The 27,958-nt window shown below is 34.7% G+C and overlaps 4 protein-coding genes across 6 annotated transcripts; 3 read left to right on the top strand and 1 right to left on the bottom strand.

Annotated features, from left to right (window-relative positions):
* Positions 1 to 402: 402 nt before the first annotated feature.
* LOC111625879 (E3 ubiquitin-protein ligase DCST1-like) lies at positions 403 to 2,263 on the top strand. The gene is made up of 9 exons (XM_023369129.1): positions 403 to 539; positions 635 to 745; positions 807 to 1,010; positions 1,079 to 1,218; positions 1,288 to 1,356; positions 1,439 to 1,613; positions 1,697 to 1,834; positions 1,910 to 2,037; positions 2,099 to 2,263. The coding sequence occupies exons 1-9, from the start codon at positions 479 to 481 to the stop codon at positions 2,261 to 2,263; spliced, it is 1,191 nt and encodes a 396-aa protein (XP_023224897.1). The 5' UTR covers positions 403 to 478.
* A 2,103-nt stretch (positions 2,264 to 4,366) lies between these two features.
* LOC111625878 lies at positions 4,367 to 5,299 on the bottom strand. The gene has a single exon (XM_023369128.1). It carries the CDS (start codon positions 5,297 to 5,299, stop codon positions 4,367 to 4,369), a length of 933 nt encoding a protein of 310 aa, XP_023224896.1.
* Positions 5,300 to 9,131: 3,832 nt separating this feature from the next.
* LOC111625887 (E3 ubiquitin-protein ligase DCST1-like) lies at positions 9,132 to 21,486 on the top strand. 2 transcript variants are annotated; one of them, XM_023369141.1, is made up of 17 exons: positions 9,132 to 9,268; positions 9,364 to 9,474; positions 9,536 to 9,739; positions 9,808 to 9,947; positions 10,016 to 10,084; positions 10,167 to 10,341; positions 10,425 to 10,562; positions 10,638 to 10,765; positions 10,827 to 10,981; positions 16,613 to 16,712; positions 16,798 to 16,893; positions 19,893 to 20,019; positions 20,096 to 20,212; positions 20,269 to 20,411; positions 20,478 to 20,591; positions 20,664 to 20,846; positions 21,034 to 21,486. In XM_023369141.1, the coding sequence occupies exons 1-17, from the start codon at positions 9,208 to 9,210 to the stop codon at positions 21,109 to 21,111; spliced, it is 2,139 nt and encodes a 712-aa protein (XP_023224909.1). In that variant the 5' UTR covers positions 9,132 to 9,207; the 3' UTR covers positions 21,112 to 21,486. The 2 variants fall into 2 exon arrangements, with proteins under 2 accessions (XP_023224909.1, XP_023224911.1); XM_023369143.1 differs by lacking the exon at positions 21,034 to 21,486 and adding an exon at positions 20,945 to 21,027.
* A 140-nt stretch (positions 21,487 to 21,626) lies between these two features.
* On the top strand, positions 21,627 to 27,033 carry LOC111625888. Of its 2 annotated transcripts, none has more exons than XM_023369145.1 (4): positions 21,627 to 21,767; positions 25,926 to 26,056; positions 26,115 to 26,252; positions 26,883 to 27,033. In XM_023369145.1, the coding sequence occupies exons 2-4, from the start codon at positions 25,930 to 25,932 to the stop codon at positions 27,023 to 27,025; spliced, it is 408 nt and encodes a 135-aa protein (XP_023224913.1). In that variant the 5' UTR covers positions 21,627 to 21,767; positions 25,926 to 25,929; the 3' UTR covers positions 27,026 to 27,033. The 2 variants fall into 2 exon arrangements, with proteins under 2 accessions (XP_023224913.1, XP_023224912.1); XM_023369144.1 differs by lacking the exon at positions 21,627 to 21,767 and adding an exon at positions 22,616 to 22,799.
* Positions 27,034 to 27,958: the final 925 nt, after the last annotated feature.

Genomic DNA, 27,958 nt, shown 5'->3' with positions numbered 1-27,958 from the left:
CGAAAGAAGTTTTTATGACCTTGCAATTTGTTTCATTGTGTTATGCGGCACCGGTACTAATGTCTCTATGCTTCCTGGATAAGTCTTTTTCGCTCATGTTTCAAACATTGCTTGATTTTCAGTCCAGTTTATAATATTATAGGAAACTAAAGTTTTATTTTTTCTTTATTTTTCTTTTTTTAAAAATTATTTTCGAATTGTTAAAATTAAGTAGAATAAAATAGAAAGGCCTATATTTTTTAATGAAATATTTTTAAGGGCGCTTTTGTAGAAATTAATATAATAAAATGTGATATAAGGCCATATATATTGTAAAAACTAAATATATTGAATATATTTATATTTCTTCAAAATGGATTTCGGCTAGAACAGAAACAATTTAAACAAACAAAATTACCGAACGTAATAATTGCATTATTGCGTTTTTTAGACATTTAGAAATTAGAATTGTTAATAGTTAAGAAATTTAGAAATTATAATGGCTAAAGACAAAATAATCGAGAAAATAATTAAAATTAAAGAAATAACGAAAAAGAGACGTAAGTGAATTTTTTCCATTATACTCTTAGCATCTGTCAGATTTTGTTATTTGGTGTTTTTTCATCATGAGATGATGGGATGTAAATTTTTTCAGGTCATTGCTTGTTTATACAGGCGATACGAGACGTATTTTGCAGCAAAACATATGAACACAGAGTGGTCAAGACTGCTTTTCACTTTCCCATCGGAGTTTTATTCGCTTTGGGTAAGTAAAAATTCGAATAGTTTTCATTTCAGATAAGATAATAAATTACTTTTTATTTAAGGATTGCATTACGGTATAATCCAATACTTAGAGTTGGAAGAATTTGTCATGCAAGTTTTGTCGCTCACTTTAGGCTTCTGTTTAACACTGGGTTACGCCCTGTCGGTACAAATTCGATGTATGTGTTGGTTGGTATTACCTACTATTTTTGGAAAAAGTGGTAGAGCTTATTTGGTCAGTTTAGCTATCACTCATGTCATTGATGGTAAGACTGCATTGTTTTCCCTAATGCAGAAGAATATTTTGCATACAATCAATTTAATTCGTTTTCAGGTCCTTTCGATAACGTGTTGTACAATACTAACGAATCTGTTCGAGTTATGGGGTGCATCACTTCTCTTGCTTTTAACCATTCGATTGAGAGATCCCGCTTGATGTTTCGTCCTATCAAACAAATGGCAAACGAATTCAATGTGAGAGAACAACTTTTAGTGACAAAAATTTAGATTCGGTAATTGAGCTAATTTTACTTTTCAATTTAGAATGGAGGCAATGTTTTACAAAAAGAAGTGCAAAGAGTCGTCGATAGTTACTTCCCCATACAGAATGAGGTAACTAATAGTAGTCTTTTTGAAAATATTAAATTTTTTCACATTTATTTGATTAACATGAAAAGGATTCCCTTGTTGACAGGTAGAAGGAAAAGAGGAAGTGACTGAGAATATCAGAGAGATAGAAAACCTTGATAAGCAAATAAATGAAAATCGTGTTCAAACAATAGAAGAAAGATTCAGAAAGCGTAATCAAAGTGGAATTGGAATGAAGAAGGAGTTGAATTATAGGAAAAAACTTGAATATCGTTGCGAATGTTTGTTATATATAATTGTTTTTTAATTGGTAATTTTTCAATGTACATAAACAATATGTATTGTGAAATACTCTCTCTTTTAGATCTTTTTACTAAGGCTGTTGAAAATTGTCGAAACACTCTTCGGGATACGCATGCTAAATGCTTATCAAGAGTATTTTTAGTTGGCTGGCTTGTTTGTGCTCCCTTACTCATGCATAATGCTTGCGATTTAATAGAAGGTAATGAGAATAAACAATACATATATCTCTTTGATATGTTTTGTGATCTTCAATATTTTTTTGCGTTTAAAATAGCTAAGAAAGGTGAAGATGGTTGTCGATCCGAAAAAAATATCAATAAAAATTTCGGAGGGGGTTACGAGTCATTGGCGATGGTAGACCAAGAAATGCATGAAAATTTCATATTTAATTTGCAATATAAGGTACTGTACAAGGATATTAACTCTTTTCCTTTCTATTTGAACTGATGATTTATTTTGATAGATGAATCTCCCGAAAGAGAAAGTGCATCAAGCCACTCCCGAAGACATAACTGAAGCTTTGGCCGAGCGCTTTACTACGAAGAAAAAACTGGCTAATTTAGTGATCATTGTTATCAAGCGCTTCTTGGCTTTTGTGTTTCTCTTTGTCTTTCTCAGGCAAGTTTAGCTTTTTTTTTTTTCCTTTCTTATTACCGTAATTTCGAAGAAATAAACATTCAAGGTAATGAGGATTCGATACAGTAGGCCTATGCGGATTCGATAGAGTAGGCTTATGTGGATTCGATACAGTCTCCGGGTTAATTATGATTCTGTATTCTGAGCTGAGATAATTATTTCCAATTACGGAAAAGATAATTTTATTGTGAAAACATGTTTTTTTTTTTTTTTTACATAATGTAGGAAAAATTGTGATGTGATGTTTTCTTTTGATTTATTTTATTACTTTTCCAACCCTAATCATAATAATAATTTTCTATGAATTCTTGGTATTTAGAAAATTAAGATAATTTTTCCTCAGTTCAAGAGTTTATCAGAAGAGTCAAAACAATCAAATTTATCAAAACAATCAAAATCAGTTTTTACTTCAAAAACTAATTTTGATTGTTTATTTTTTTCCTATTTATTTCTCTCGGAAACTGGAAGAAAAGAATTTTCTACGCTTTTTCCTTTGCTTTTTAACACATTTAAAGAAAGGCCAACAACGAGTTGCTTAAGTTTCGCGACAAAAATATTGTTTTTGGCGCCATCTGTTAAGCAATATTATTTAAAAAGTTATTAGGCTTGTATTTTTTAATTATTAAAAAATCGCAAAAGTTTAACGGTAAGATTGAGTTTTAAAAAAAATAAATAAATTGTAAATACTAATGAGTAAAATTTTTGTTCAGTCCGATCCCACTCGAGATATGACACCTGGCCCTCCTCTATCTTAACACACTCTGGACCTTTAACCACCAAAATTTAATAGCATCAAAGGCCTAATAAACAAATCTCACTGCAAACTTTCAGAAAATTTTTGACAAAAGGCACAGGAGTTACTAAGCTTCAAAATTGGTGTACAAAAATGTGCTCCTATACAAACCCACAAGAGCACATATAAACACATCCACATAAACAGAAAAAAAACCTAATTTTTTTTGCATTTCCCGACGTTTCAAGGTCCCGAGACCATAAATGTAAAAGTCTTGGGGAATAATTTTTCATTGATTTTATTCCTAAAAGGCAACGCGACGTATGGGCGATTTGCCTAAGGAAAAATGCCTCACCGGAAGTCTTTTATGAAAAACTGGCCTCTATTTACATGGTAACTACTAACGTAAAGAAGACCCGGAAACTCCATGTGACCATTCGGGAAAGTAAAAGGATTTCAGAATTTTAAGAACATTTTAAGTGAATAAAAGTGAAAAAGTCTGATACACTGTCACATAGGTTTTACTTCCTCAATTAATATTCGTTAAAATCTTTGCTCTTCATTTTTATTAAAATTCTCTGTTTTTTTTTTCTTCTTTCTTTTTTCCATGTAATACAGTGGAATCTGATTAACTCGAACTACGATAACTTAAAGTAATCTTTCCTCGATCATCTAAGATAGGGATTTACATGTTAAATCAAACTGGTTAACTCGAATTCGTCGAACTGTTTAACTCGAATAGGGTTTTGATACAGTATTTTCATAAACATCATAAACTCTACGAAATTTTAACTTCGGAGAGTTTATGAAGTTTATGAAAATACTGTATCAAAACCCTATTCGAGTTAAACAGTTTGATGAAAATTATGATGGTTATTATGTTAACCATTTTATGAAAATTAACGTTTATATGTGGAATAAACAATTCCAAAAACTTTCTATAAAGCGCCATTATATGGTTCTGGCGTGGTTTATAGAAAGTTTTTGAACGTCGCGTTACGTGACGGCGGGTGAGTAGTAGTCTCATAAGGAACTCTTTGCCCTGCCCCGCCTATTGGCACTACAGGGTTTAAAGAGACTATGTTTTGTTCATCGACTGGTCGGTACCTGACGCGGTAGACAGGGACGTCATAGCTGGGCCCTATGATGCATCATTCGGACTCCCGTCCGCACCCCGGCCCAGCTCACTAACTTGGCATAAATTTTGCTTGTGCAGCCTGTACTGCACTTATGGTCCACAATACTAAACCTTATCCAGCTCATACTTGTACAAATGTCACAGACTTATACCCTTATAATAGGTATACGGACAGCGGGGCCCTCGTCCCTGAAAGAGGGGGCCCAGACTAGCACTTACTGAATCTATAGATCAAAGAGATCTATGATTTTTCCCATCAATTCCTTTAGTTTCTTTAGGTTTCCTTTACTAGCTGCTAGCGTTCGAAGTACTTGTTCAGGGGGCTTAGACCAGTCAACTTGGTCCGCCCCTAGGCGGAAGTCCCTTGTTAAGGGACAGTCAAGTACGTAATGCCTCGCGTCGCCGCGAGGACTACCACAGGGGCAACTACCATCTCCTTGTCCAAACTTGGACTTGAAGTGGGGGAACCTCCCGTGAGTCGACAACGAGCAACAACTTATCGGAGTGAGGCCAACTACAGGCACGAAGGCGTAGGTTGGCCTACCTACTGTACATAGAGTCCAGCGCTCTCGCCAGCTTATCATCGATCTCTGCAGTAGAGTACCTTTTATGTATGTAGTCGAGGGATCTACCGTCCTCGTAACAAATGGGCCACTGGCTCCCGCCTTTGCCAGCTGATCGGCCCGTTCGTTGCCCAGGACACCGGTGTGGCCTCTTACCCACCGCAGGGCAACGTGTCGCTCGTGCCTCGCCCTCAGTACCCTACCTCTGATCTCGTGTACCAATGGGTCACGATGGTACCCGTCGCTTAAAGCCTGTAACGACGACTGGCTATCTGAGTAAACCGTGACCGGCTCTGGACCCGGATGTAATAGGATCCACTGGGACGCCCCCTCCAGGGCCACCAGTTCTGCCTGGAACACGGACGCCTTCTCGTTCAGTCTGACAGTTCTGCTGTACACTTCAACTCCGTCGGAAAAGACGCAGTATGCGGCGCCTACTAAGCTGCCGTCCTTTGAGCCATCGGTGTATATCTCAACACCAGTACCAGTCGGTTCACCGACTTCCCAATCAAGTCCAATCCTAAGGGCAGGATGGATCTTTAGTACGTCTGTCTGACGCCTAAGTCTGATCGGGTACTTCTGATTACAATGCATGGCCTCTCAACCTTCCACCGTTGTTCTGTAGAAGGCTGCCTCTTGGCTGACAACCAGAGGCAAAGGGAGCAGCCCAGCCAAGACCAGGGCCGCGTCCGTTGACACAGTTCTGTACGCACGCGTGATCCGCAAAGCAGCGGGACGCTGGATCGTGAGTGGGTAGTAGTGGCTTCGGCAGCTTGGATGACCTAGATTAGGGGTGGCGAACCTATGGCACGCGTACCCAAAGTGGTACGTAAGGAGAAATCATCTGGCACGTAACTTATCATACAATTTCAATTTATCATCTGTCTTTTTCAATCATCCTTTCGGTTTATCATCCGATCATCCTTTTTTCAATCAGCTTTTTACATTTATTTTAATTAAAGCATATTCGTTTAATTTATTTAAATATCGTTATTTGAAGTCTAAAACTTTGACACGCATAAACATTTTTAAAGCTAAGTATGCTTACTATTGGCTCAAAAAGGTTAGTCACCTCTTACTTAGATAATGTAACTGGCATTCAAGCCTTTTTTTTGGACTTTTTTAAAATTTGATTACTGATGGAATTTTCCAACTAGATGACGTAATAAATAAATAGATTTTTGATATATTAATTTTTAAAAAACAATTATAGNATGTTGTACGAGTCACTTAGATTTTACAAATACGTGAGCCGTTCACAGCCCGGCACACGTATTTTTAAAATCTAAGTGACTCGTACAACATGGAATTCATATAAAACGGAATTATCAACAGTGTTATAGGTGGGTCGACTGTTCATGTGTTGTAGTGTTGGTTGCAGATGATTGGCATGATGGACACGTTTTAAATTAAATCGAGTGATGACTATATTTAACTAGCGGAAATACCCGGGGTTCGTCCGGAAATTTGACAATGCACCTTTGACATTGCCTTTTTTTTTTAATTTTTTACAATTTACAATCAAAAATCTTATAAAGTAGAATGATCTACAATGTTTTTAGTTTATGGCAATATACGTCAGTCATTCCAAAGGGAACAATACTTGTTTGAGAACTTCATATCTCTAGAGATACGTGCGCAAGCTGGAGCTGAAAACCAACATGCGAGTTCACTTACAGAATGATTTATCTACCAGTCGTTTTGTTCAATTTTCTTTTCTTTTTTCGGACGTAAAGGCTAGTAGTTATTGACTTTCTCCTGGACGTGAGGATGATTTTTCGAAAGTTTGGTTGAATTTATTCGTATCCTCTCAAATACATAAAGAACAGACAAACTTGTTAATTTTTTAAAAATATTATTTAATGTATGAAATTTATTGCTGAAATTCAAGGAAAATATGTTGACACGAAAGAAACAACATATAGGCTATACATTAAAAACACTTATTCACACATTAAATAATGTTAATAAAAGATTAATTACGTTTGTAAACTATATTAACTTTGTATAAATCACAAATTTTGAACTTTGTATTTTATATATAAAGTATTTAAGTTTTTAAGCATGCAAACATGTAATTTTTTAATAACATTGAACGAATTTATTATTACTTTTGTATTGTCTGTACAATGTAAGTGGAAGTGAATTATTCGTCATTAAAAATCAATTTAATTATCAAGTAGAAAATTAAATTGATTTTTATACTTTAATTAGTACAAAAATTGATTTTTCTGAGAGAAATTTCGTTTTGTTTTTGTAGATAAAAGTAATGAAATATATAAAGTCTCATTTCTCGTTTCTCATCTGGATAGAGGAGTGTTGCAGCCTTCGCTTAATATATAAAGTCAGTTAAAGTCAAAAGCTTATTTCTGTCGGTTCTAATTGATGTGTGGGTGTTAAATAACATAAAGCTAGCATTTGAAATATTTCTAAAGTCAGGAAGGAACATTTAAAATTACATGACTTGAATAAATTTATAAACGAATTTTCTTGAAATATTCTATTTGCAAGTTCACTCGTAGCATACCTTACGTATTCCTACCATTTTGCATTATTTAATCATGTGAAATAATGTCAATTGATATTTTACTAGGTATACATCAAACTATATTTTATTTTGAACAATTTCAAATATGTATAATTTGATCTCCATAAAACATTCTCATTTTCTTATTAAAGCTATTAGTTATTTTAACAGTAGACTACCATATAGAAATTTAATGCATTAATTTTCTGCATGATAACTATATTTGAGATCAAAAGAATAATTTCGTTATATTAATTAATAAGGAAGTATTATTTATAAAAAATTATACTTCTACACTTATGAATTAAATAAAATTCGACTCGAAAATAAAATTTGATGCATTTTTTAAATAGTAAACAATATATTGAATAATACAAAAAATTTTGTCTTCACAATCCGTTGTTTCACAGTCACCAATTTTAATCAATTTACAATTTTTTTTCCAGAGGTGTAGCATCAAATAAAAGATCTAATGAAGACTGAAACGACAGATTGCAAAGAAAAATTTTTTACGTTCTTTAACATGTTTTTTACTATGTAAATTATCGTCGGCCATCTTTAATGAATCATACTTTTAAAGTTTATTTATTTATTTATTTATTTAGTACAAAGTACAAATACCCTATGTACGGGTATCTGCTGTGTGTTGGTCTACCGCTAAACCTAAAATTTATATATTTTTCGTGCGGATTTACAGAGACTTTATAATATTTATATATAAACAGCAGTCATAAGAAATTTAATTAAAAAATGTAACTTCAAACTCATTGAGCATCCCAGCATTTTGAATTTCGTCACCATGTTCTCAACTATGTCGATATATTCTGGGCTACAATTGTTTCCCGGGAAGTTTTGAACCACACACTTAAAGGCAGTTCAGGCTTCTTGCTCCACAGCATTCATTGAATGAAGGAAATCTTCATCTAGCATGACTTTCTGAATATTGGGACCAGTGAACACGCCCTCTTTCAACTTAGCATCTGACAGGTTGGGGAACTTGTAACATAGATATTTGAAACAGTTGCCACACTTATTTAATGCTTTGACAAACTGCTTCATTATGCCCAATTTGTTGTGCAGAGGTGGTAAGAGTATTCTGTCTCTCCACTAGAGGGTCACACTTAATATTTTTGTCCCCCGGAACCAATTCCAACCTTCGAGGCCACTGTTTTTGCTCCCAATGTTTGTCACGAGCTCGACTGTCCCATTCACAGATGAAACAGGGAAACTTGGTATATCCTGATTGTTGTCCTAGAAGCATACTCAACACTTTGAAATCACCACACACCATCCAATTGCGATCCTCATGATGAATGGTAGTAAGAAGTGCCTTAATGTTGAAAACGATGTTGCGCTTCTGAGCTTCATGTGGTGTTTTCGTGTATATTATCATTATCGCAAAATATGCGATTTGTGCAAAAACTGTGGGTGGTACGATGTTTTGAGTACCATTTTCGAATTCAGGAGGTCGAAATACATAAAGAACGCCTACATTTTCGAAAGAAGTTTTTATGACCTTGCAATTTGTTTCATTGTGTTATGCGGCACCGGTACTAATGTCTCTATGCTTCCTGGATAAGTCTTTTTCGCTCATGTTTCAAACATTGCTTGATTTTCAGTCCAGTTTATAATATTATAGGAAACTAAAGTTTTATTTTTTCTTTATTTTTCTTTTTTTAAAAATTATTTTCGAATTGTTAAAATTAAGTAGAATAAAATAGAAAGGCCTATATTTTTTAATGAAATATTTTTAAGGGCGCTTTTGTAGAAATTAATATAATAAAATGTGATATAAGGCCATATATATTGTAAAAACTAAATATATTGAATATATTTATATTTCTTCAAAATGGATTTCGGCTAGAACAGAAACAATTTAAACAAACAAAATTACCGAACGTAATAATTGCATTATTGCGTTTTTTAGACATTTAGAAATTAGAATTGTTAATAGTTAAGAAATTTAGAAATTATAATGGCTAAAGACAAAATAATCGAGAAAATAATTAAAATTAAAGAAATAACGAAAAAGAGACGTAAGTGAATTTTTTCCATTATACTCTTAGCATCTGTCAGATTTTGTTATTTGGTGTTTTTTCATCATGAGATGATGGGATGTAAATTTTTTCAGGTCATTGCTTGTTTATACAGGCGATACGAGACGTATTTTGCAGCAAAACATATGAACACAGAGTGGTCAAGACTGCTTTTCACTTTCCCATCGGAGTTTTATTCGCTTTGGGTAAGTAAAAATTCGAATAGTTTTCATTTCAGATAAGATAATAAATTACTTTTTATTTAAGGATTGCATTACGGTATAATCCAATACTTAGAGTTGGAAGAATTTGTCATGCAAGTTTTGTCGCTCACTTTAGGCTTCTGTTTAACACTGGGTTACGCCCTGTCGGTACAAATTCGATGTATGTGTTGGTTGGTATTACCTACTATTTTTGGAAAAAGTGGTAGAGCTTATTTGGTCAGTTTAGCTATCACTCATGTCATTGATGGTAAGACTGCATTGTTTTCTCTAATGCAGAAGAATATTTTGCATACAATCAATTTAATTCGTTTTCAGGTCCTTTCGATAACGTGTTGTACAATACTAACGAATCTGTTCGAGTTATGGGGTGCATCACTTCTCTTGCTTTTAACCATTCGATTGAGAGATCTCGCTTGATGTTTCGTCCTATCAAACAAATGGCAAACGAATTCAATGTGAGAGAACAACTTTCAGTGACAAAAATTTAGATCGGTAATTGAGCTAATTTTACTTTTCAATTTAGAATGGGGGCAATGTTTTACAAAAAGAAGTGCAAAGAGTCGTCGATAGTTACTTCCCCATACAGAATGAGGTAACTAATAGTAGTCTTTTTGAAAATATTAAATTTTTTCACATTTATTTGATTAACATGAAAAGGATTCCCTTGTTGACAGGTAGAAGGAAAAGAGGAAGTGACTGAGAATATCAGAGAGATAGAAAACCTTGATAAGCAAATAAATGAAAATCGTGTTCAAACAATAGAAGAAAGATTCAGAAAGCGTAATCAAAGTGGAATTGGAATGAAGAAGGAGTTGAATTATAGGAAAAAACTTGAATATCGTTGCGAATGTTTGTTATATATAATTGTTTTTTAATTGGTAATTTTTCAATGTACATAAACAATATGTATTGTGAAATACTCTCTCTTTTAGATCTTTTTACTAAGGCTGTTGAAAATTGTCGAAACACTCTTCGGGATACGCATGCTAAATGCTTATCAAGAGTATTTTTAGTTGGCTGGCTTGTTTGTGCTCCCTTACTCATGCATAATGCTTGCGATTTAATAGAAGGTAATGAGAATAAACAATACATATATCTCTTTGATATGTTTTGTGATCTTCAATATTTTTTTGCGTTTAAAATAGCTAAGAAAGGTGAAGATGGTTGTCGATCCGAAAAAAATATCAATAAAAATTTCGGAGGGGGTTACGAGTCATTGGCGATGGTAGACCAAGAAATGCATGAAAATTTCATATTTAATTTGCAATATAAGGTACTGTACAAGGATATTAACTCTTTTCCTTTCTATTTGAACTGATGATTTATTTTGATAGATGAATCTCCCGAAAGAGAAAGTGCATCAAGCCACTCCCGAAGACATAACTGAAGCTTTGGCCGAGCGCTTTACTACGAAGAAAAAACTGGCTAATTTAGTGATCATTGTTATCAAGCGCTTCTTGGCTTTTGTGTTTCTCTTTGTCTTTCTCAGGCAAGTTTAGCTTTTTTTTTTTTCCTTTCTTATTACCGTAATTTCGAAGAAATAAACATTCAAGGTAATGAGGATTCGATACAGTAGGCCTATGCGGATTCGATAGAGTAGGCTTATGTGGATTCGATACAGTCTCCGGGTTAATTATGATTCTGTATTCTGAGCTGAGATAATTATTTCCAATTACGGAAAAGATAATTTTATTGTGAAAACATGTTTTTTTTTTTACATAATGTAGGAAAAATTGTGATGTGATGTTTTCTTTTGATTTATTTTATTACTTTTCCAACCCTAATCATAATAATAATTTTCTATGAATTCTTGGTATTTAGAAAATTAAGATAATTTTTCCTCAGTTCAAGAGTTTATCAGAAGAGTCAAAACAATCAAATTTATCAAAACAATCAAAATCAGTTTTTACTTCAAAAACTAATTTTGATTGTTTATTTTTTTCCTATTTATTTCTCTCGGAAACTGGAAGAAAAGAATTTTCTACGCTTTTTCCTTTGCTTTTTAACACATTTAAAGAAAGGCCAACAACGAGTTGCTTAAGTTTCGCGACAAAAATATTGTTTTTGGCGCCATCTGTTAAGCAATATTATTTAAAAAGTTATTAGGCTTGTATTTTTTAATTATTAAAAAATCGCAAAAGTTTAACGGTAAGATTGAGTTTTAAAAAAAATAAATAAATTGTAAATACTAATGAGTAAAATTTTTGTTCAGTCCGATCCCACTCGAGATATGACACCTGGCCCTCCTCTATCTTAACACACTCTGGACCTTTAACCACCAAAATTTAATAGCATCAAAGGCCTAATAAACAAATCTCACTGCAAACTTTCAAAAAATTTTTGACAAAAGGCACAGGAGTTACTAAGCTTCAAAATTGGTGTACAAAAATGTGCTCCTATACAAACCCACAAGAGCACATATAAACACATCCACATAAACAGAAAAAAAACCTAATTTTTTTTGCATTTCCCGACGTTTCAAGGTCCCGAGACCATAAATGTAAAAGTCTTGGGGAATAATTTTTCATTGATTTTATTCCTAAAAGGCAACGCGACGTATGGGCGATCTGCCAAAGGAAAAATGCCTCACCGGAAGTCTTTTATGAAAAACTGGCCTCTATTTACATGGTAACTACTAACGTAAAGAAGACCCGGAAACTCCATGTGACCATTCGGGAAAGTAAAAGGATTTCAGAATTTTAAGAACATTTTAAGTGAATAAAAGTGAAAAAGTCTGATACACTGTCACATAGGTTTTACTTCCTCAATTAATATTCGTTAAAATCTTTGCTCTTCATTTTTATTAAAATTCTCTGTTTTTTTTTTCTTCTTTCTTTTTTCCATGTAATACAGTGGAATCTGATTAACTCGAACTACGATAACTTAAAGTAATCTTTCCTCGATCATCTAAGATAGGGATTTACATGTTAAATCAAACTGGTTAACTCGAATTCGTCGAACTGTTTAACTCGAATAGGGTTTTGATACAGTATTTTCATAAACATCATAAACTCTACGAAATTTTAACTTCGGAGAGTTTATGAAGTTTATGAAAATACTGTATCAAAACCCTATTCGAGTTAAACAGTTTGATGAAAATTATGATGGTTATTATGTTAACCATTTTATGAAAATTAACGTTTATATGTGGAATAAACAATTCCAAAAACTTTCTATAAAGCGCCATTATATGGTTCTGGCGTGGTTTATAGAAAGTTTTTGAACGTCGCGTTACGTGACGGCGGGTGAGTAGTAGTCTCATAAGGAACTCTTTGCCCTGCCCCGCCTATTGGCACTACAGGGTTAAAAGAGACTATGCCTTGTTCATCGACTGGTCGGTACCTGACGCGGTAGACAGGGACGTCATAGCTGGGCCCTATGATGCATCATTCGGACTCCCGTCCGCACCCCGGCCCAGCTCACTAACTTGGCATAAATTTTGCTTGTGCAGCCTGTACTGCACTTATGGTCCACAATACTAAACCTTATCCAGCTCATACTTGTACAAATGTCACAGACTTATACCCTTATAATAGGTATACGGACAGCGGGGCCCTCGTCCCTGAAAGAGGGGGCCCAGACTAGCACTTACTGAATCTATAGATCAAAGAGATCTATGATTTTTCCCATCAATTCCTTTAGTTTCTTTAGGTTTCCTTTACTAGCTGCTAGCGTTCGAAGTACTTGTTCAGGGGGCTTAGACCAGTCAACTTGGTCCGTTCCTAGGCGGAAGTCCCTTGTTAAGGGACAGTCAAGTACGTAATGCCTCGCGTCGCCGCGAGGACTACCACAGGGGCAACTACCATCTCCTTGTCCAAACTTGGACTTGAAGTGGGGGAACCTCCCGTGAGTCGACAACGAGCAACAACTTATCGGAGTGAGGCCAACTACAGGCACGAAGGCGTAGGTTGGCCTACCTACTGTACATAGAGTCCAGCGCTCTCGCCAGCTTATCATCGATCTCTGCAGTAAAGTACCTTTTATGTATGTAGTCGAGGGATCTACCGTCCTCGTAACAAATGGGCCACTGGCTCCCGCCTTTGCCAGCTGATCGGCCCGTTCGTTGCCCAGGACACCGGTGTGGCCTCTTACCCACCGCAGGGCAACGTGTCGCTCGTGCCTCGCCCTCAGTACCCTACCTCTGATCTCGTGTACCAATGGGTCACGATGGTACCCGTCGCTTAAAGCCTGTAACGACGACTGGCTATCTGAGTAAACCGTGACCGGCTCTGGACCCGGATGTAGCAGGATCCACTGGGACGCCCCCTCCAGGGCCACCAGTTCTGCCTGGAACACGGACGCCTTCTCGTTCAGTCTGACAGTTCTGCTGTACACTTCAACTCCGTCGGAAAAGACGCAGTATGCGGCGCCTACTAAGCTGCCGTCCTTTGAGCCATCGGTGTATATCTCAACACCAGTACCAGTCGGTTCACCGACTTCCCAATCAAGTCCAATCCTAAGGGCAGGATGGATCTTTAGTACGTCTGTCTGACGCCTAAGTCTGATCGGGTACTTCTGATTACAATGCATGGCCTCTCAACCTTCCACCGTTGTTCTGTAGAAGGCTGCCTCTTGGCTGACAACCAGAGGCAAAGGGAGCAGCCCAGCCAAGACCAGGGCCGCGTCCGTTGACACAGTTCTGTACGCACGCGTGATCCGCAAAGCAGCGGGACGCTGGATCGTGAGTGGGTAGTAGTGGCTTCGGCAGCTTGGATGACCTAGATTAGGGGTGGCGAACCTATGGCACGCGTACCCAAAGTGGTACGTAAGGAGAAATCATCTGGCACGTAACTTATCATACAATTTCAATTTATCATCTGTCTTTTTCAATCATCCTTTCGGTTTATCATCCGATCATCCTTTTTTCAATCAGCTTTTTACATTTATTTTAATTAAAGCATATTCGTTTAATTTATTTAAATATCGTTATTTGAAGTCTAAAACTTTGACACGCATAAACATTTTTAAAGCTAAGTATGCTTACTATTGGCTCAAAAAGGTTAGTCACCTCTTACTTAGATAATGTAACTGGCATTCAAGCCTTTTTTTTGGACTTTTTTAAAATTTGATTACTGATGGAATTTTCCAACTAGATGACGTAATAAATAAATAGATTTTTGATATATTAATTTTTAAAAAACAATTATAGTCCGATTCCATATAAAAATTTTAACCTTGTAGCAAAATTTCAAAAATATAACAGTCGTAAAGAATTGTACGTTTGTGATGAAAAATAAACAGCAAGTCGATTCTAGATGCGAAATATCGCAATGTAAAAAAGTCCTTACTAAACACCGAGGAGTGAACGGATCAACTGTTTGGGAAAGCATTTCTCTGTAGTTTATTTAACCATTCGGTTAAGCGTTTTCTAGTTTCTAGATAACACACAGAGGTTTGCATCAACACAACGATTCTAAATAATAAGACCCGCGGGAATACCGTATTGATAGTTTATTATGGGTCACCGATAAACAATGCACAAAATCTTAATTTTTAGCCGAACATCCGTGACTAGAAACTTTTAACTTCAAGTCCAAATTTTTTTACCTCACAGATTCATTCGAGTTAATTAATTCACTATATATTATAGTTACTAGATGACTTGACATTCTAAACCAAGTAAATATAAAACAACTCTCATTGTGGCGTTTTTACATATAACTTCAACGATTAGTTGATTTTTTTGAGACGGATGTCGTTCCGTCGAAAAGTTTTAACCGTCTCGACCATCCATCGTCTGATTAGCGTTATCCAAAAGCTCTACTAGACCTAGACTTCGAGTTTCTCTGGTGAAACCAGTTGTTCATGGATTTCAAACAGATCTTCGCAGTTGCATCTGATAAAAGGCTGACCGCATAGAGTTATCCTGGTTTTCTTCGTGTGTCTTAAGCCAACTACACACGTACCGGTATGTATACCTGAAAGTGTGAATAATAAAACTGTCGCTTTTTCATCCACATGTTCAAATATACCGGTACGTTTCTTGTAGATTGTTCCCGTGCTGCCTTAACCTATACATTCATATATCAAGGATATTATTAAATAGTTTCATTTTTTATATAAATTTTTCAATAATATTAAATTTTGATAACAAATAAATTTTTTCCGTTATCCAAATATAGCTTTCGATAAAATGCTTATTGAATACGATACCGTTATTTTTGAATGGATAAAAATAGATCATTGTTGTAAACTGATCGACAGATAAGCCAACCAACTTTTAGTTGCTGATAAATTCTTAATGGATGGTCGGATAGCCAAATGGTTAAGGTGTCAGCCTACCTCTGTGAGAGACCTGGGATTGCATCCGGATAGGTAGAAAATCCCAGAAAATTTTTCATGGGAAGACTGACATGAATATTGTGAGGGTCCCCTAAAGCCATTCAAGCACCCCTAAAGCCACTCCTCTTTACTTAATCCCGAGCAATTTTTGTGTTTTACAGTTTCATTATTGTAAATACACATATCAATAAATGAATAAATGTACATTTTACTTACTACGACTATTGTTTTCATCACCCTCTCACAACTCAACCTCACCTATTCCTCATCCCTAAAAGCCCGAGCAACGTCAGGCACACGCAGCTAGTTAAAAATAAACTTTAACTAAGTATAAAGTTTGAATCTACGTCAGAACAAAATAACTCTATCGATTCAGCTGGTGTGGTTTCAGCTTCGCCAGCAGATTCGTATTCTCTCTTTATCTCCTTCGTGCCATCACATTCCTTCACTTGTTCAACTTCAGAACGATGTTGATTTCAGCTTTCTGAATACAGTGAACAATGATTATCGAAAAAACAGCAATCCATGTTGCTGTCTGTGTAAGTGTAAGTGTATAAGTGTGCAACGTCGCTGTACGTAGCACGACGCATTTTTCCAAGTCGCAATTTAGCTATGGATGTCAGCTTGCATCTAGCTTTCCCGATGTTCTCGAATTTTTGTTTTGAAGACGTTATTAACGAACTGGCAAACTCAAAAGTTGCAGCTTTTTTGTTAACCCTTCTGAGATAATTGCAAGTTTAGCACCAGCTTTACGAAACACTGCTTTTGTCTCACTGGAAATATTCACACACATAGTATCCATTACCAATAATCTAGAAATTTAATGTTTTTGATACAGAGCGAAGAGTTATAACGACAAGTACTTGAAAGATATTAAACACGATAACATCTACATCACTAAGTATTTTCGACGCATCGACCAAAGGAGAAAACGACTGGTATGTTCGTATTTCTCTCCTTGTTTTAAGTATATAGTCTATATACAGTACTTATGTATAAAGAAACCTTTGTTTTCCTTTATAGGGTAAATCTTCTCTTTTGCCTCTGATAAAGACGGAGAAAAAGTCCTTTGTAGTTTCTTCTAGTCTGGGATTTTCAAAACACGAGAGAAAACGATTCGTGAGTACTTTGTTTCTTCTGATTAATTCGTTTTATAATTTCGGATTGGCAAATATATAATCTTATATAACGAAAGATATATAACCTTAAACCCTCAATATGCGACTCTTTGTCCATTTTTTGTGTTGATGCGATGCTGTATTTTATAATCTACTTGTGGGAACCCCCCAAAATTAAACAATTAAATAAAAATTTATTGATTTAATTGTCTCCAAATTTTACCCAGTCCCTGAAAAATTTTCTGCGGATGCTCATGATACTCAGTGTTATATTCCACAAAAAACGATTTCAAAAACCAAATTTAAATTTAAAAAATAACATTTTTCGAAGTTTCTTCGAAACATATTTGAAATATTTTTATGGAATTTTTTTTTTTTTTTTTACTCTCGTCTGTTCAGCTACCAACTGTAGGGTAACTAGAACCGATATTGAAGAGGAAGGTTTAAATTAGAACTTCAAACTTATATTCACCCCTATACCATTGTGGATGTAACCATCTACAGCACTAGTGGTTACTAGTGCTGTAGATAAAGAGTAAACCAGAATACTGTATGTGCGTATGTCATATTCAAATATTTTTCCTATACTTATATGATTTTTTTTTTTTTTCATTTAATTATTTACAAGGTAAGGGAATCAGGCTGGGCACTACTGCTAACGCTATTGACTACCAATACATAATGCCACAAGTGCCCTGTGCAAAATTTTATTTTTGGCCCCCTTTTTGAAATATATTATAGGCCTATATATAAATATAAGACGATGTCGCATATAGGACGAGGTGTGACTTTAAAGATCAAAATATAGAAAATTAGATTTATTAATACGATTCTAATTTTATTTCCTTTAATCACAAGTAAAATATGAAATACAGGTAAATGCACCCACTGTCCCGCAAAAATTATTGGCATTTTAAACTTTAAGGAAAAATCTTGTAAAATCGACAACATAATTTGTTCATGTAAAGCTGGAAAATCAGGAACCTTTTTTGGTAATTCTTAACAGTCGAATCCACTCTCCGTCGATTACACTTACGAGTTTTCCCGAATTCTGATTTCCAAATAATCATCTGTTTTTACGTGGGATGGATTAAAACTTATACCGGGCTCCCGTGTGATTTTGGAATTTCAATCTGGAATTCAATTCAAAAGCTTTGCTTTTCCTATTGCTATTCATTTTTAATCCTGACAATATATAAGAACGATCCAAAAACTATTTATCTTTTTAAATACAAGAGGGTAAAAAAAAAAAAAAGCTAATACACGGTTCACAAAAATTATTTGCAGAAACGCAAAGAATCTCGCTCGTGCATATAGGAGACCTAGGAATTTGAATCTGTGATAAATGAATAAAAACCTCGTCTTATATGCGAGCAAATACGGTATTTGTTTATTTATTATTATATTTAATAAGAAAAATGACTGAAATCAACACTGTAATGGACCCCCTAATTCAAATTTACTAGGATCCATGAAGCTTTAACTTGCTACTGGAGTAGAGTGCCCAGATTTTATGGTAGTCTGTATTTTCTACAGGGTTCTAGATTATAAGTATGAAAAAATTGGTGCAGATCAGTCAAAGGGTTCAGAAGTGTATACACAGACATTCTATTTTATTAATATTTACTTTAGCTCTTTAACACTTGTACGTAAGTCGTCTCTATTATATTACGTCAGTTAGTTACTAGATGGAGCTAATTGTACCTCACAGAGAAATCAACTTCCGTTTCGTATTATATACAGGAGCGTTTACAAATACAGACATTTGCAATAAATATTTGCTTATTTTTTTAATTAAATGTGCTCAAGTTGAAGAAATAAATATTTATATAAGATAATCATTTAGTTGAAAATAATCAAATTTTATTGTTTTTTCTTAACATTAATGTACCGTACAGAGGAAGGTGCAAAAATATGTATATAGTTGTTATTAATGAAAAAACATTTATTTTTATTCTTAAATTAAATTACAAATAAAGTATACGAAATAATAAAAGATAATAATAATAATGAACATCAAACATCTGTATTTCTCAGATTCACAATTGTTCCACCCCTCCTTCCGTATTTCGTGAAAATTATGCATCTGAGTCACATCTGAGTCATAGAAATTCATGTTATTTTTATTCCTAACTTTATCTATATAATAAAATAATTGAAGTATTATAAACTGATTTAGCTCAAAATAATGTTTTATAAATATATTCTATCTTAAGGTATTCAAAACTGACGTAACAATAAAGACGTTTGTCTTTATTATAATATATAAATAGCACAACTAGATATAAAAATACGCAACAACATAGATAATTTAGGAAATTTTATGCCAGAATAGGTATAAAAGGCAATTTTTTACTGGTAATCTAGGAAGATTCCCAGACTTTTAGGCATCAAGAACCGACAAAATAGAAATTGATTGCGAAATGGCAATTAGCTTCCAACTTTTTATTTATACACATTATACATAATATTATACGCGTTGTATAAAACAACTACTATTATCTGTCATTATTTCATAAATAAGGGTAATTTCATACAGAAGAAAATTAGGAAGGATATAATTTTAAAACAAAGAACGTTTCTATCAAGATGATAATAATTATTTTTAAGAAAAGAAAATATATTTTGAATACAGAATACAATATAAAATTATAACAATCAATAACCTACAGAAATTAATACCCTTCGCATTGTAAGTAATTATTTTCTTGAAATAAATTAGGAAATATGAGATTTTATACATTGTCACAACTCGAATTATCGATATCAAGTAACTCGAAATAGGGTTCGATGACCCAATTTGGTCCATATTTTGTATTAATTTGCCACCATTTTCAAGAATCCAGATATGCAGTTGGTTTATTTAACACTTTTTCTAAGTTCATTATTTAATAAAAGTTGAGATATATTTCTCTCATAGTAAAAACGCAAAATAAATAACCCGTTGGCAGGGAAATACATTTCAATTCCAGTAAAATGATTAAAATTTTTGTTTGATAGATGACTGGGACGGTGCTCCTGTTCTTTCAGATGATATTTGTTGCAGTTCTCGTCGGTTTCGATCGCGTTTTTTACGAATTACTGATGGTTCTGAGACGTTCTTCCCAGGTCCAATATAGACAAAAAGGTAAAAAAAAACTTTGTTTTTTGAAGAATGGGAATAATGAGAATCATTTCTCAAATTCTTTGATTTTTTTTCCTAGGTATTCATCATATTCAGTTGGACATTGAGGGAGAAGGATTTGTGGCCAAAATTGTTCGTTCCATAGTGAATAGCTTTAAAGTGAAACATAGTCTAGATAAGATTACCACAACTATGGGTAAGTGAACATTTTTAAAAGTATTTTTTCGAAATATTTATCATTCACTTCGACAGATTGCCTCCCCTATCCTCGGGCTGTAAATTCCCAACGTATCACCACAATATGGATTATTTACGGCATTGTTTGGATCCTGATCTGCACTCAAGCTTACGGATTGAGACTTAGAAGTTACGTCTGCAGCATTTTTTATCCAAAGGTGAGATACGGATCCAATTTTGATTATTATTTTTTCCCTCCTTGTTTAAAATTTTCTATTCTGTAGCGACAGAAAAAAAGGATCATCTATGTGTATAATGAACAGTTGAAAAAAAGGAAAAACTATCTTCGTTGGATGCGACATAGACTAAGAAAGATGATCAGAGACGAAGGATTTATGGTAAATTTAATTGAAAATGAAATAATATTTCGAATAACACAAATGGTTAATTTAATTTTTTTTTTCTGGCAGTTGGACAGAAGCGTTACACAGATCTTAGTTCAAGACTATCCAAAAACGTTCGGTTGGCTGAAATATCTGAAAATTGGATTGATGAGCTGTATTATCTGCCAGGAACGGGAGACTCCCCAACATTACATCTGTCCCGACCCGTGTGGATTGTGCTACTGCAACAATTGCTGGAAAGACTTTGGAGTAAACATTGTATTTTTCTACTGTCTTGTTAGAGAAACTTCGATCGACTAAGCAAATTTAATTACGTGCATTTTAAAAATCTTTGTTCTTTAATGTAGCTTAACCATTAGACTAAATCTAGTGATTACGAAGAGGATGCGGATTACAAGTGACGCGTTTCAACAAGTTTTTTTCTTTTCTTTAACAGGAGCGTTGCTACAGTTGTAGTCCGACTGACGATTCACTTTCCGAATTGAGTTCCGATGAGGCACAAGCAGATGATTAAGAAATAAAATTTTCCCAATTTTATATACAGTATTTGTTTTCTTACTAAAAAGCGTAATTCGGATAAAGCGAAAATTGTTCGTCTTTTTCCGAATAAAGAATGATCGATGCCACTTTCTCTCGCACGAAAATTTCCCTTCCCGGAAAGTCGACGTCATTTTGGAAGACGATCGTTCGTTGACATCTGTCGGATCGAAATCACTTCGTTCTCGTCCGAATGCGTGAATCGCACAAACATTAACGCATCGTCGCCCGATTTAATGGCAGACACATTAACCAAACACATTACAAGAAATTAACCAAAAATGTTCCGACATAAATCTTATTTCAAAAATTCGAAATTACGATTATAATCTTCGTATTTCGTTTTTCTTCCGTCGGGATTTGGAAACGGCCATCCGGCCAAGGGAGGGATTTTCCCTACCGGAGGGGAAATTTCCTTGGAGGACCGAAGACGGAGCGCCGTAGAGGCTGCGGCGGGAGAAAGGGGGAGGTGTTTAGTCCCAGGCCCAGGGATAATGGATCTTCTGTGAGAAGCGAGAAAATCGAATCCGAGAGGGGAATTTCCCGGGCCGGGGTCGAGAGTAGGGCGAATGCCAGACCGAGGCAGATCCAGATCGGGCCGGTTTGTAGCAGTCCCTTTGTCTAGCGCGGGAGGTAAGTGGCCGTCGCTCTCGGTCCGCGGGTGCGGGTATCGATCCACCGGGGCCGAAAAAGGGCGCGAGTCGCCCCGCGCTCGTAAAATTCTTGTCCGAGTCGTAAAAATGTCGTCGGAGAGAGGGGACGGCATCGATCGATCGCTCGAATGCGCCAGACCCAATTTCTTCGTCCGTCCCCTTCGAGAATTCGATTAACCGGGCTATTCTATGACAAAGAAAGACGCGCCTGATGATTTTTCTTCTTCCAGTCGAATCGAAGAGTCGCGTTGCTAGAAGTAACGGTTCTTTTCCATTTGACAATTCCGAGAAAGAAACTAACTGTTGTCAGAAAACGCGATTTATGCATCAAGAAATTCGGCCAGGGAGACCTTCCGTTCGCACAAAAATTATCCTTTTCCGGTGCGAGATCGAAAAATCCTTTGTTATCTAGAGAATCGCCTCTATATATACAGGAAACACGTCATCGTCATCGGCGCGGCAACCGTCGCGTGTACTCGCGTACTCACGCGCAGTTGCCGCTTATCGCTGTTTAAGAAAAAAAAAAAAAAACCATCAATTTCCATCATCGCTCTGTTTTTCGTGGTAAAAGTGGATATTTTTAATCCTTAACTCAGACTCATCCATCTTTCCTATTTGCTTTAACGCGAGAATTGAATCCAATGACTCCGGAAGGAGCTACATACAGAACGATAATAGAGAAGCAGTCTGAAGGAATAAGAAGACGAGAACTGTTCGATTCATCTCACAGATTTGTAGAAACCTTTATGCTTGTGTTTCCGGTGTATACACAGCGGAACGACGCCTAAATCTCATCCTAAGAAGTTACGAAAGAACGAATTTCCATCGATCGATTGGTTATTTGAAGCGCTCCGTCACGTATCCAGTCGTGTGTTGCAGCATAGAAATGATCAATTTTCCTTAATTAATGGTAATAATTAAATCTCCGGGAAAAAATTCTTTCCGCATAGATAGTTCATATATATATAGATTCACCCATTGAAGAGAAAAAAGTTGGAGAAGAAATGCTAAGGTAAGGAATTTTGCCTCGTAAGCTTCAAATACGTCTGAGATACGGAGCGTGTGACATTTTAATCTATTTCGACATACATTAAAGGTCTCGCAAATCGCCCGATTCGTACTTTAGCAACGTTACGGGACGAGAGAAACCGTAGTAATTAGGTAATTAGAAGAAATGGCATCTGTCTGCAATTAGTAGGCTAAACGTTGTTATAATTTGAAGATGAGAAATCTTCAAATTATAACAACGTTCTATAATTCTCCGTTCTATAATTAGCGATGAAAAGCGGGAATAATAATGTCGACCTCGTTAATTAGAGTCGTGTCTGCCTGCGGAGTTAGAAATTATTTTGATTTCTATCGACAATCATTCTCTATTCTGAAAATTTTGTTTTCCCTATTTTAGCTTAACGGGCATTGAGTTATTCGTTACTGTCGAAGAAATATTTCAAAACTGAGAACAAAGAAGAGCTACGAAGAACGTCGCTTAGAATGTTTACGTTGGTTAGATAAGACCCGATTTGTCTGTTCTAAACGTCGAGGAAAACAAGTTCTGTTGCTATAGTAACATAGCCGGAAGAATTTCTGTTGTTTGTCGCGATTTCGTCCGTGAAAAGTTCGTTCTACTCTTCATCGTCTCGTTTAAACCGATGGATGATCGCGTCGAATGATAACGAACCGTATAATTAACTTTAGAAATTTTTGTACATGCAAAATAACGGAATTTAATTACATTTCGATTACAAAGTAAAAAAAATAATAATACACTCGAATATATAACGTAAAAACAGATAAATAAAGATATTAAATATACATTATTTTGCGATGGGAAGAAGGATAATTGTATCGAAACCGAATGGCACGCGTATTCCGTGACACAACAAATTTATTTAGCGTATAAAAATAGAACAGTGTACGAAAGCTCTTTTAAGAAATTTAGTTGACCAATGGAAATTCCTTAAAAATTTTTTCCATTTACTTCAATACGAATGGGTTTCTATCGTTGCGAGTTTCTACGTTTTCTATTTTCCATTATCGTTTTATCCGTTTCATACAGGAAAATAAAGGCGAACTTTGTCCTGACGTTGCCATGACTACTGTTTACTGCAACACTACCACGACCGAAAGTGTAAAGCTGCATTTTCACTATTGCGACTACCAGAAAGATGCTATCGATATTTTAATATATAAATGCATACAGATCGAGTTTTGCATTCGTTCCGTTTTTATATTGGCATAAATTGGCAATGCATAAATGCATTGCCGGTGTCAACGATAAAATATTCCGATTGATTTAACCAATGACAAAAATGATAATCGATACTTTTATTCTATCCTAAATTTCGAAATTTATTTTTTTATTGATCGATCGGATCCGAACATTATTTATTATTATAATACGATTAAATTATTCTTTTAGTTTGATATTTCAATAATTTTAAATAAATTGAATCAAAAATAGAGAATTTTGTATGCAAGTGAAATTGCAAAAAAACAAAAGATATTAATACAATATATATATATATATTTGGGCCTATAGTTTCTCTGAGAAGTTTATTGATCTGTTTTTCGAATTGTGGAATTCAGAAATCGTTGTGAAAGGATTTTTCGAATGCCTTCGTATAATCTAAAGACACATGAAGCTTTGGGATTGCCTCGTTAGAACGTTTTTGTTTTGTTATCAATACACAGTTAATTTATAAGTATATACTGTAATAAATTTTAAAGATTAGATTAAGTAAACAATTAAAATTCTTATATAGACAGTATATTTCTGTGTGAAATACTTTAAAAATGTATTATGTACTATTCTTTATTGCTCTTTGAAAGTCAGAATAAATTATCATGAAGTGCATGCAGTCTAAAAATCAATATTACTATAATTAGGCCTATAAATCGACAAAAGTAATCATTATTGGAATTTTTACATTTTTATTTATTTATTTTCGTATTATTCTCACTCTGTAACTATTAAGAGACGAAAATAAATCAAATGTAATATGACAGGAGAATTTATTTTCATTAAAAATACAGATACGTTTTCATGTAAATATTGGTCTCGGCAAAAATACATTAAACAAAGGAATTTATATTGACTCTGAAATTCTAAAAATAATATTATTTTCGAGAACATTTCACTATATTTCAATTATTTGGCTAAATTGAACGATTTGCTAATTTTATATGAAGTATATGAAGTATATGAAGAGAACTGTAGTGCATATAGGAAAAAAACCCTTTAAATTCATTTAAAAAATTCTATTAATTCATTTTCCTTTCACTTTTGCTCGCGATCATATCAAGATATTTAATAAATTGTGTCGCTTATCGCTATGGATACCTTATCAAGTTTCATTAGTGAAGATTTTTGTAGCAAATTAAGAAAACGACGTTATTGCTTATTTCTGTATTTGAAATGTGGATAATATTTAATCGGCAGAAATGGCATTAGTTAATTGATTAGGAATATACAGACAGGCGAATTTAATGCATAATTTTGCACGATTTTACACGAATATTACAGCTCTGATTTAGTTGCCATCATCGTTCGGACGGGCTGACCACGTGGAGTTTTCCGGGTTTTTTCCATGTCTGTAACGCTTAAATAGGGGCCAGTTTCCCTTAAAAAGACCTCCCGGAAGGCGTTGCGTTGCCATAACTAGACAAACAAACTTTACTGGAAAAATGAATTACGCTGAGAGAGATAAATGTTTTCCATGTAATATATGGCAAACTTTACCCTTGAGTAGTGTCGTGGCTTAATAGTACACAAAAAAGGGAAATAAAATAAAATATTGGGAAACGTCGGATTAAAAGGAAGGGAATTTGGAAAACTGCCAGAAGGGTACATGGTAGAACTAACGGAATCATACTCATCTATCCGGTACTAGTTGCGGAACTGTCCGGAAACGGCGAGTCTACAAGGTCGGGACAACTCCAATACCTCTTAGGTGAGGAGGCGATGGAAGTGGGACGGGAGAGAGCCCTGGCCGACAATCCTCTTTTGGGGGTTATTAGCCGGGAATTGGCGTCGCTAAGGTCGTTCAATTGGCAGTAATGTGCCGTTAACGAGGAAGAGAGGTCCAAGGTCAACGAGAGGCCTTCCGCCTCCTCTCATCGCTGTTTTTCTCTCTCATAGCGAGATGAAGAGCTGCGTTTTGGTCTGCGTCTTCCTGCTTATTGGCTTGGTCGCCTGTCGCCAGACTGAAGAAGAACACCGGGACATCATCTACCGAACCGTCCGAGGCATCAAAAACTCGCGGATCAAAGGTAAGATTATCCGCTTTCTGCACTCTTCTCCGGATCCTCTAACACAACCTCGTTGCAGGTGGCGACTGCCGTTATAAAAAAGGACCGTGGGAACCGTGTGACCCTGTCACCAATACAGAACAACGCACTCTGACGATAAAGAGAGGAGATTCCAGCTGTGAGCCTTCCAGAACCTTGACCAGAAAATGCAAGAAAGGTAAAAGCTTTTTTCTATTCTCATTTACTGCTCTTTATCCCACTTCAGTTCGCATCCGACTCTCCGTTTTATGCATCGAATCGTTATTTTTTATTTTTTTTATTGCTGATTAATTTGTTAACGTGAGACAAAGTATGGCTGCGTGGAAAGCTGCAATTTCGTCCATTGCGGGCATATTTGAGCAGCAACCAGGATTTTCATTTGATTATTGATAATTCTTAATTCTTGAACAACTCGTACATTCATTCTTTTAATTATAAAAACGCTTAATATTTAAACTGCTGATCAGAATTAAGGATTATTTATTTTCTATTCGTTACAAAAAAAACAAGGTTGTTTTACAATGATATAATTTGCATTTTAGCAGTATGCAATTGTGAATTTATCGCTATTATTAACGTGTTTTTGTGAAACCTAGGTTAACTATGGATCAGTTTTTAAATCGTGCTAGGTTTATTATTATTATTATTTTTTTTTTTGGAAGTAAATCTGACTGAAACAAACGAGCATAAGGTTGCCTGTAAAGATTGACGTTGACGCATTATCAAACGGGAAAGAGTAATTGTACTGCTTGCGGCGAAACAAAAGGGGAACGAATCAATATTAATTGTGATGAAAATTTTGTTTCAGCTTGTAAATATGAAAAGGGAGAATGGAAAGAGTGCGATGCCATCACTAACGAACGCGTCCGCATCGATAAACTGAAACCTAAGAGCGATCCTTCCTGCGACGACACCAGGAAAATTACCAAAAAATGTAAAAAAAGTAAGTAATGTAACAGTTTTTACTAATAACATTATTTTTCAGTAATATTTTATAACCTTTTGCTTTTTTTTTTCCTTGATTACTTCCTCCAGTAGCATTATATTTACAAATAAGTTTTAATTTCATCTTGCATAATATGTATTTTATTCAATTTTATTTCTAAATGAATAATTCAATGACCAATGCATAAAAAATTATACATTCTGACTGAACGATTTCTTCACTAACAAAATAACAATAAAATCCAAACATCATATTACTATTTAGGTATTATGCACAAATTTTTCCAATTGTGTTTATGAATTTTTTTATATATTTTTTCGTAACATCAGAACTGTCTCGCAAAATAACTTTTACTAATCTGAACTAATTATTGTATGGGATTGAATTAGCAGGATTAGTATATTCGGAATTGGAAGTTAAAAAGGTCTACAAAAAAATTATGTATATTTACTTTGATCTTAGCATTAAAAATTTTCTTATATGTAATCTGATCTTTTAAACTCCCAAGCAGTTCCTACACATTCCTTTTGGAGGGGAGAAAAAAGATAAGCTATAATCTCTATAAGGAAAAAAAAATGAAAATTTCTGTAGCACTTGAAACCTAGTTTCTATTTGCAATTATATAAAAAATAGATTCTCTTAGTGTCAAAAGATGAAGGAAAAAACTAATTGTAGGAATCCAGAACAAAAATGTTTCTTCTTCCATTTTATTTGAGGAATAAAATTTTAGTTAATCAGTTTTATTTAATTCCACATGTTTGATGATTTAAAAATTTTATTTTGTTGAAGTGATTTATTCACATCACTTTGGCATTTATATTCATTTGACTATATTTGAATTTTATTGGTATAAAATGAAAAAAAAACTATTAATAAATTTATAAAATTAATTATTCAAAAAATTGATAGGTAAATGAATAATTGAAAGAATATCATTA

Source organism: Centruroides sculpturatus, unplaced genomic scaffold, assembly GCF_000671375.1.
Source record: "Centruroides sculpturatus isolate CEXI.00-Female unplaced genomic scaffold, Cexi_2.0 scaffold333, whole genome shotgun sequence".
Lineage (NCBI taxonomy): Eukaryota > Metazoa > Arthropoda > Arachnida > Scorpiones > Buthidae > Centruroides > Centruroides sculpturatus.
The sequence above is the reverse complement of the archived record's forward strand: the minus strand, read 5'-3'. Positions and strand labels throughout refer to the sequence as shown.

Excerpts from the sequence above, each read along its gene's own strand:
- LOC111625879 (XM_023369129.1), top strand. The coding sequence starts at position 479 with ATGGCTAAAGACAAAATAATCGAGAAAATAATTAAAATTAAAGAAATA. Across the intron at positions 1,011-1,078 it reads TATCACTCATGTCATTGATG|GTCCTTTCGATAACGTGTTG; the intron begins GTAAGACTGCAT and ends ATTCGTTTTCAG. Across the intron at positions 1,357-1,438 it reads ACTTCCCCATACAGAATGAG|GTAGAAGGAAAAGAGGAAGT; the intron begins GTAACTAATAGT and ends CCTTGTTGACAG.
- LOC111625878 (XM_023369128.1), bottom strand. The coding sequence starts at position 5,299 with ATGCATTGTAATCAGAAGTACCCGATCAGACTTAGGCGTCAGACAGAC.
- LOC111625887 (XM_023369141.1), top strand. The coding sequence starts at position 9,208 with ATGGCTAAAGACAAAATAATCGAGAAAATAATTAAAATTAAAGAAATA. Across the intron at positions 9,740-9,807 it reads TATCACTCATGTCATTGATG|GTCCTTTCGATAACGTGTTG; the intron begins GTAAGACTGCAT and ends ATTCGTTTTCAG. Across the intron at positions 20,847-21,033 it reads ATTGCTGGAAAGACTTTGGA|GAGCGTTGCTACAGTTGTAG; the intron begins GTAAACATTGTA and ends TTTCTTTAACAG.
- LOC111625888 (XM_023369144.1), top strand. Across the intron at positions 26,057-26,114 it reads CAAAAACTCGCGGATCAAAG|GTGGCGACTGCCGTTATAAA; the intron begins GTAAGATTATCC and ends ACCTCGTTGCAG. Across the intron at positions 26,253-26,882 it reads GACCAGAAAATGCAAGAAAG|CTTGTAAATATGAAAAGGGA; the intron begins GTAAAAGCTTTT and ends ATTTTGTTTCAG.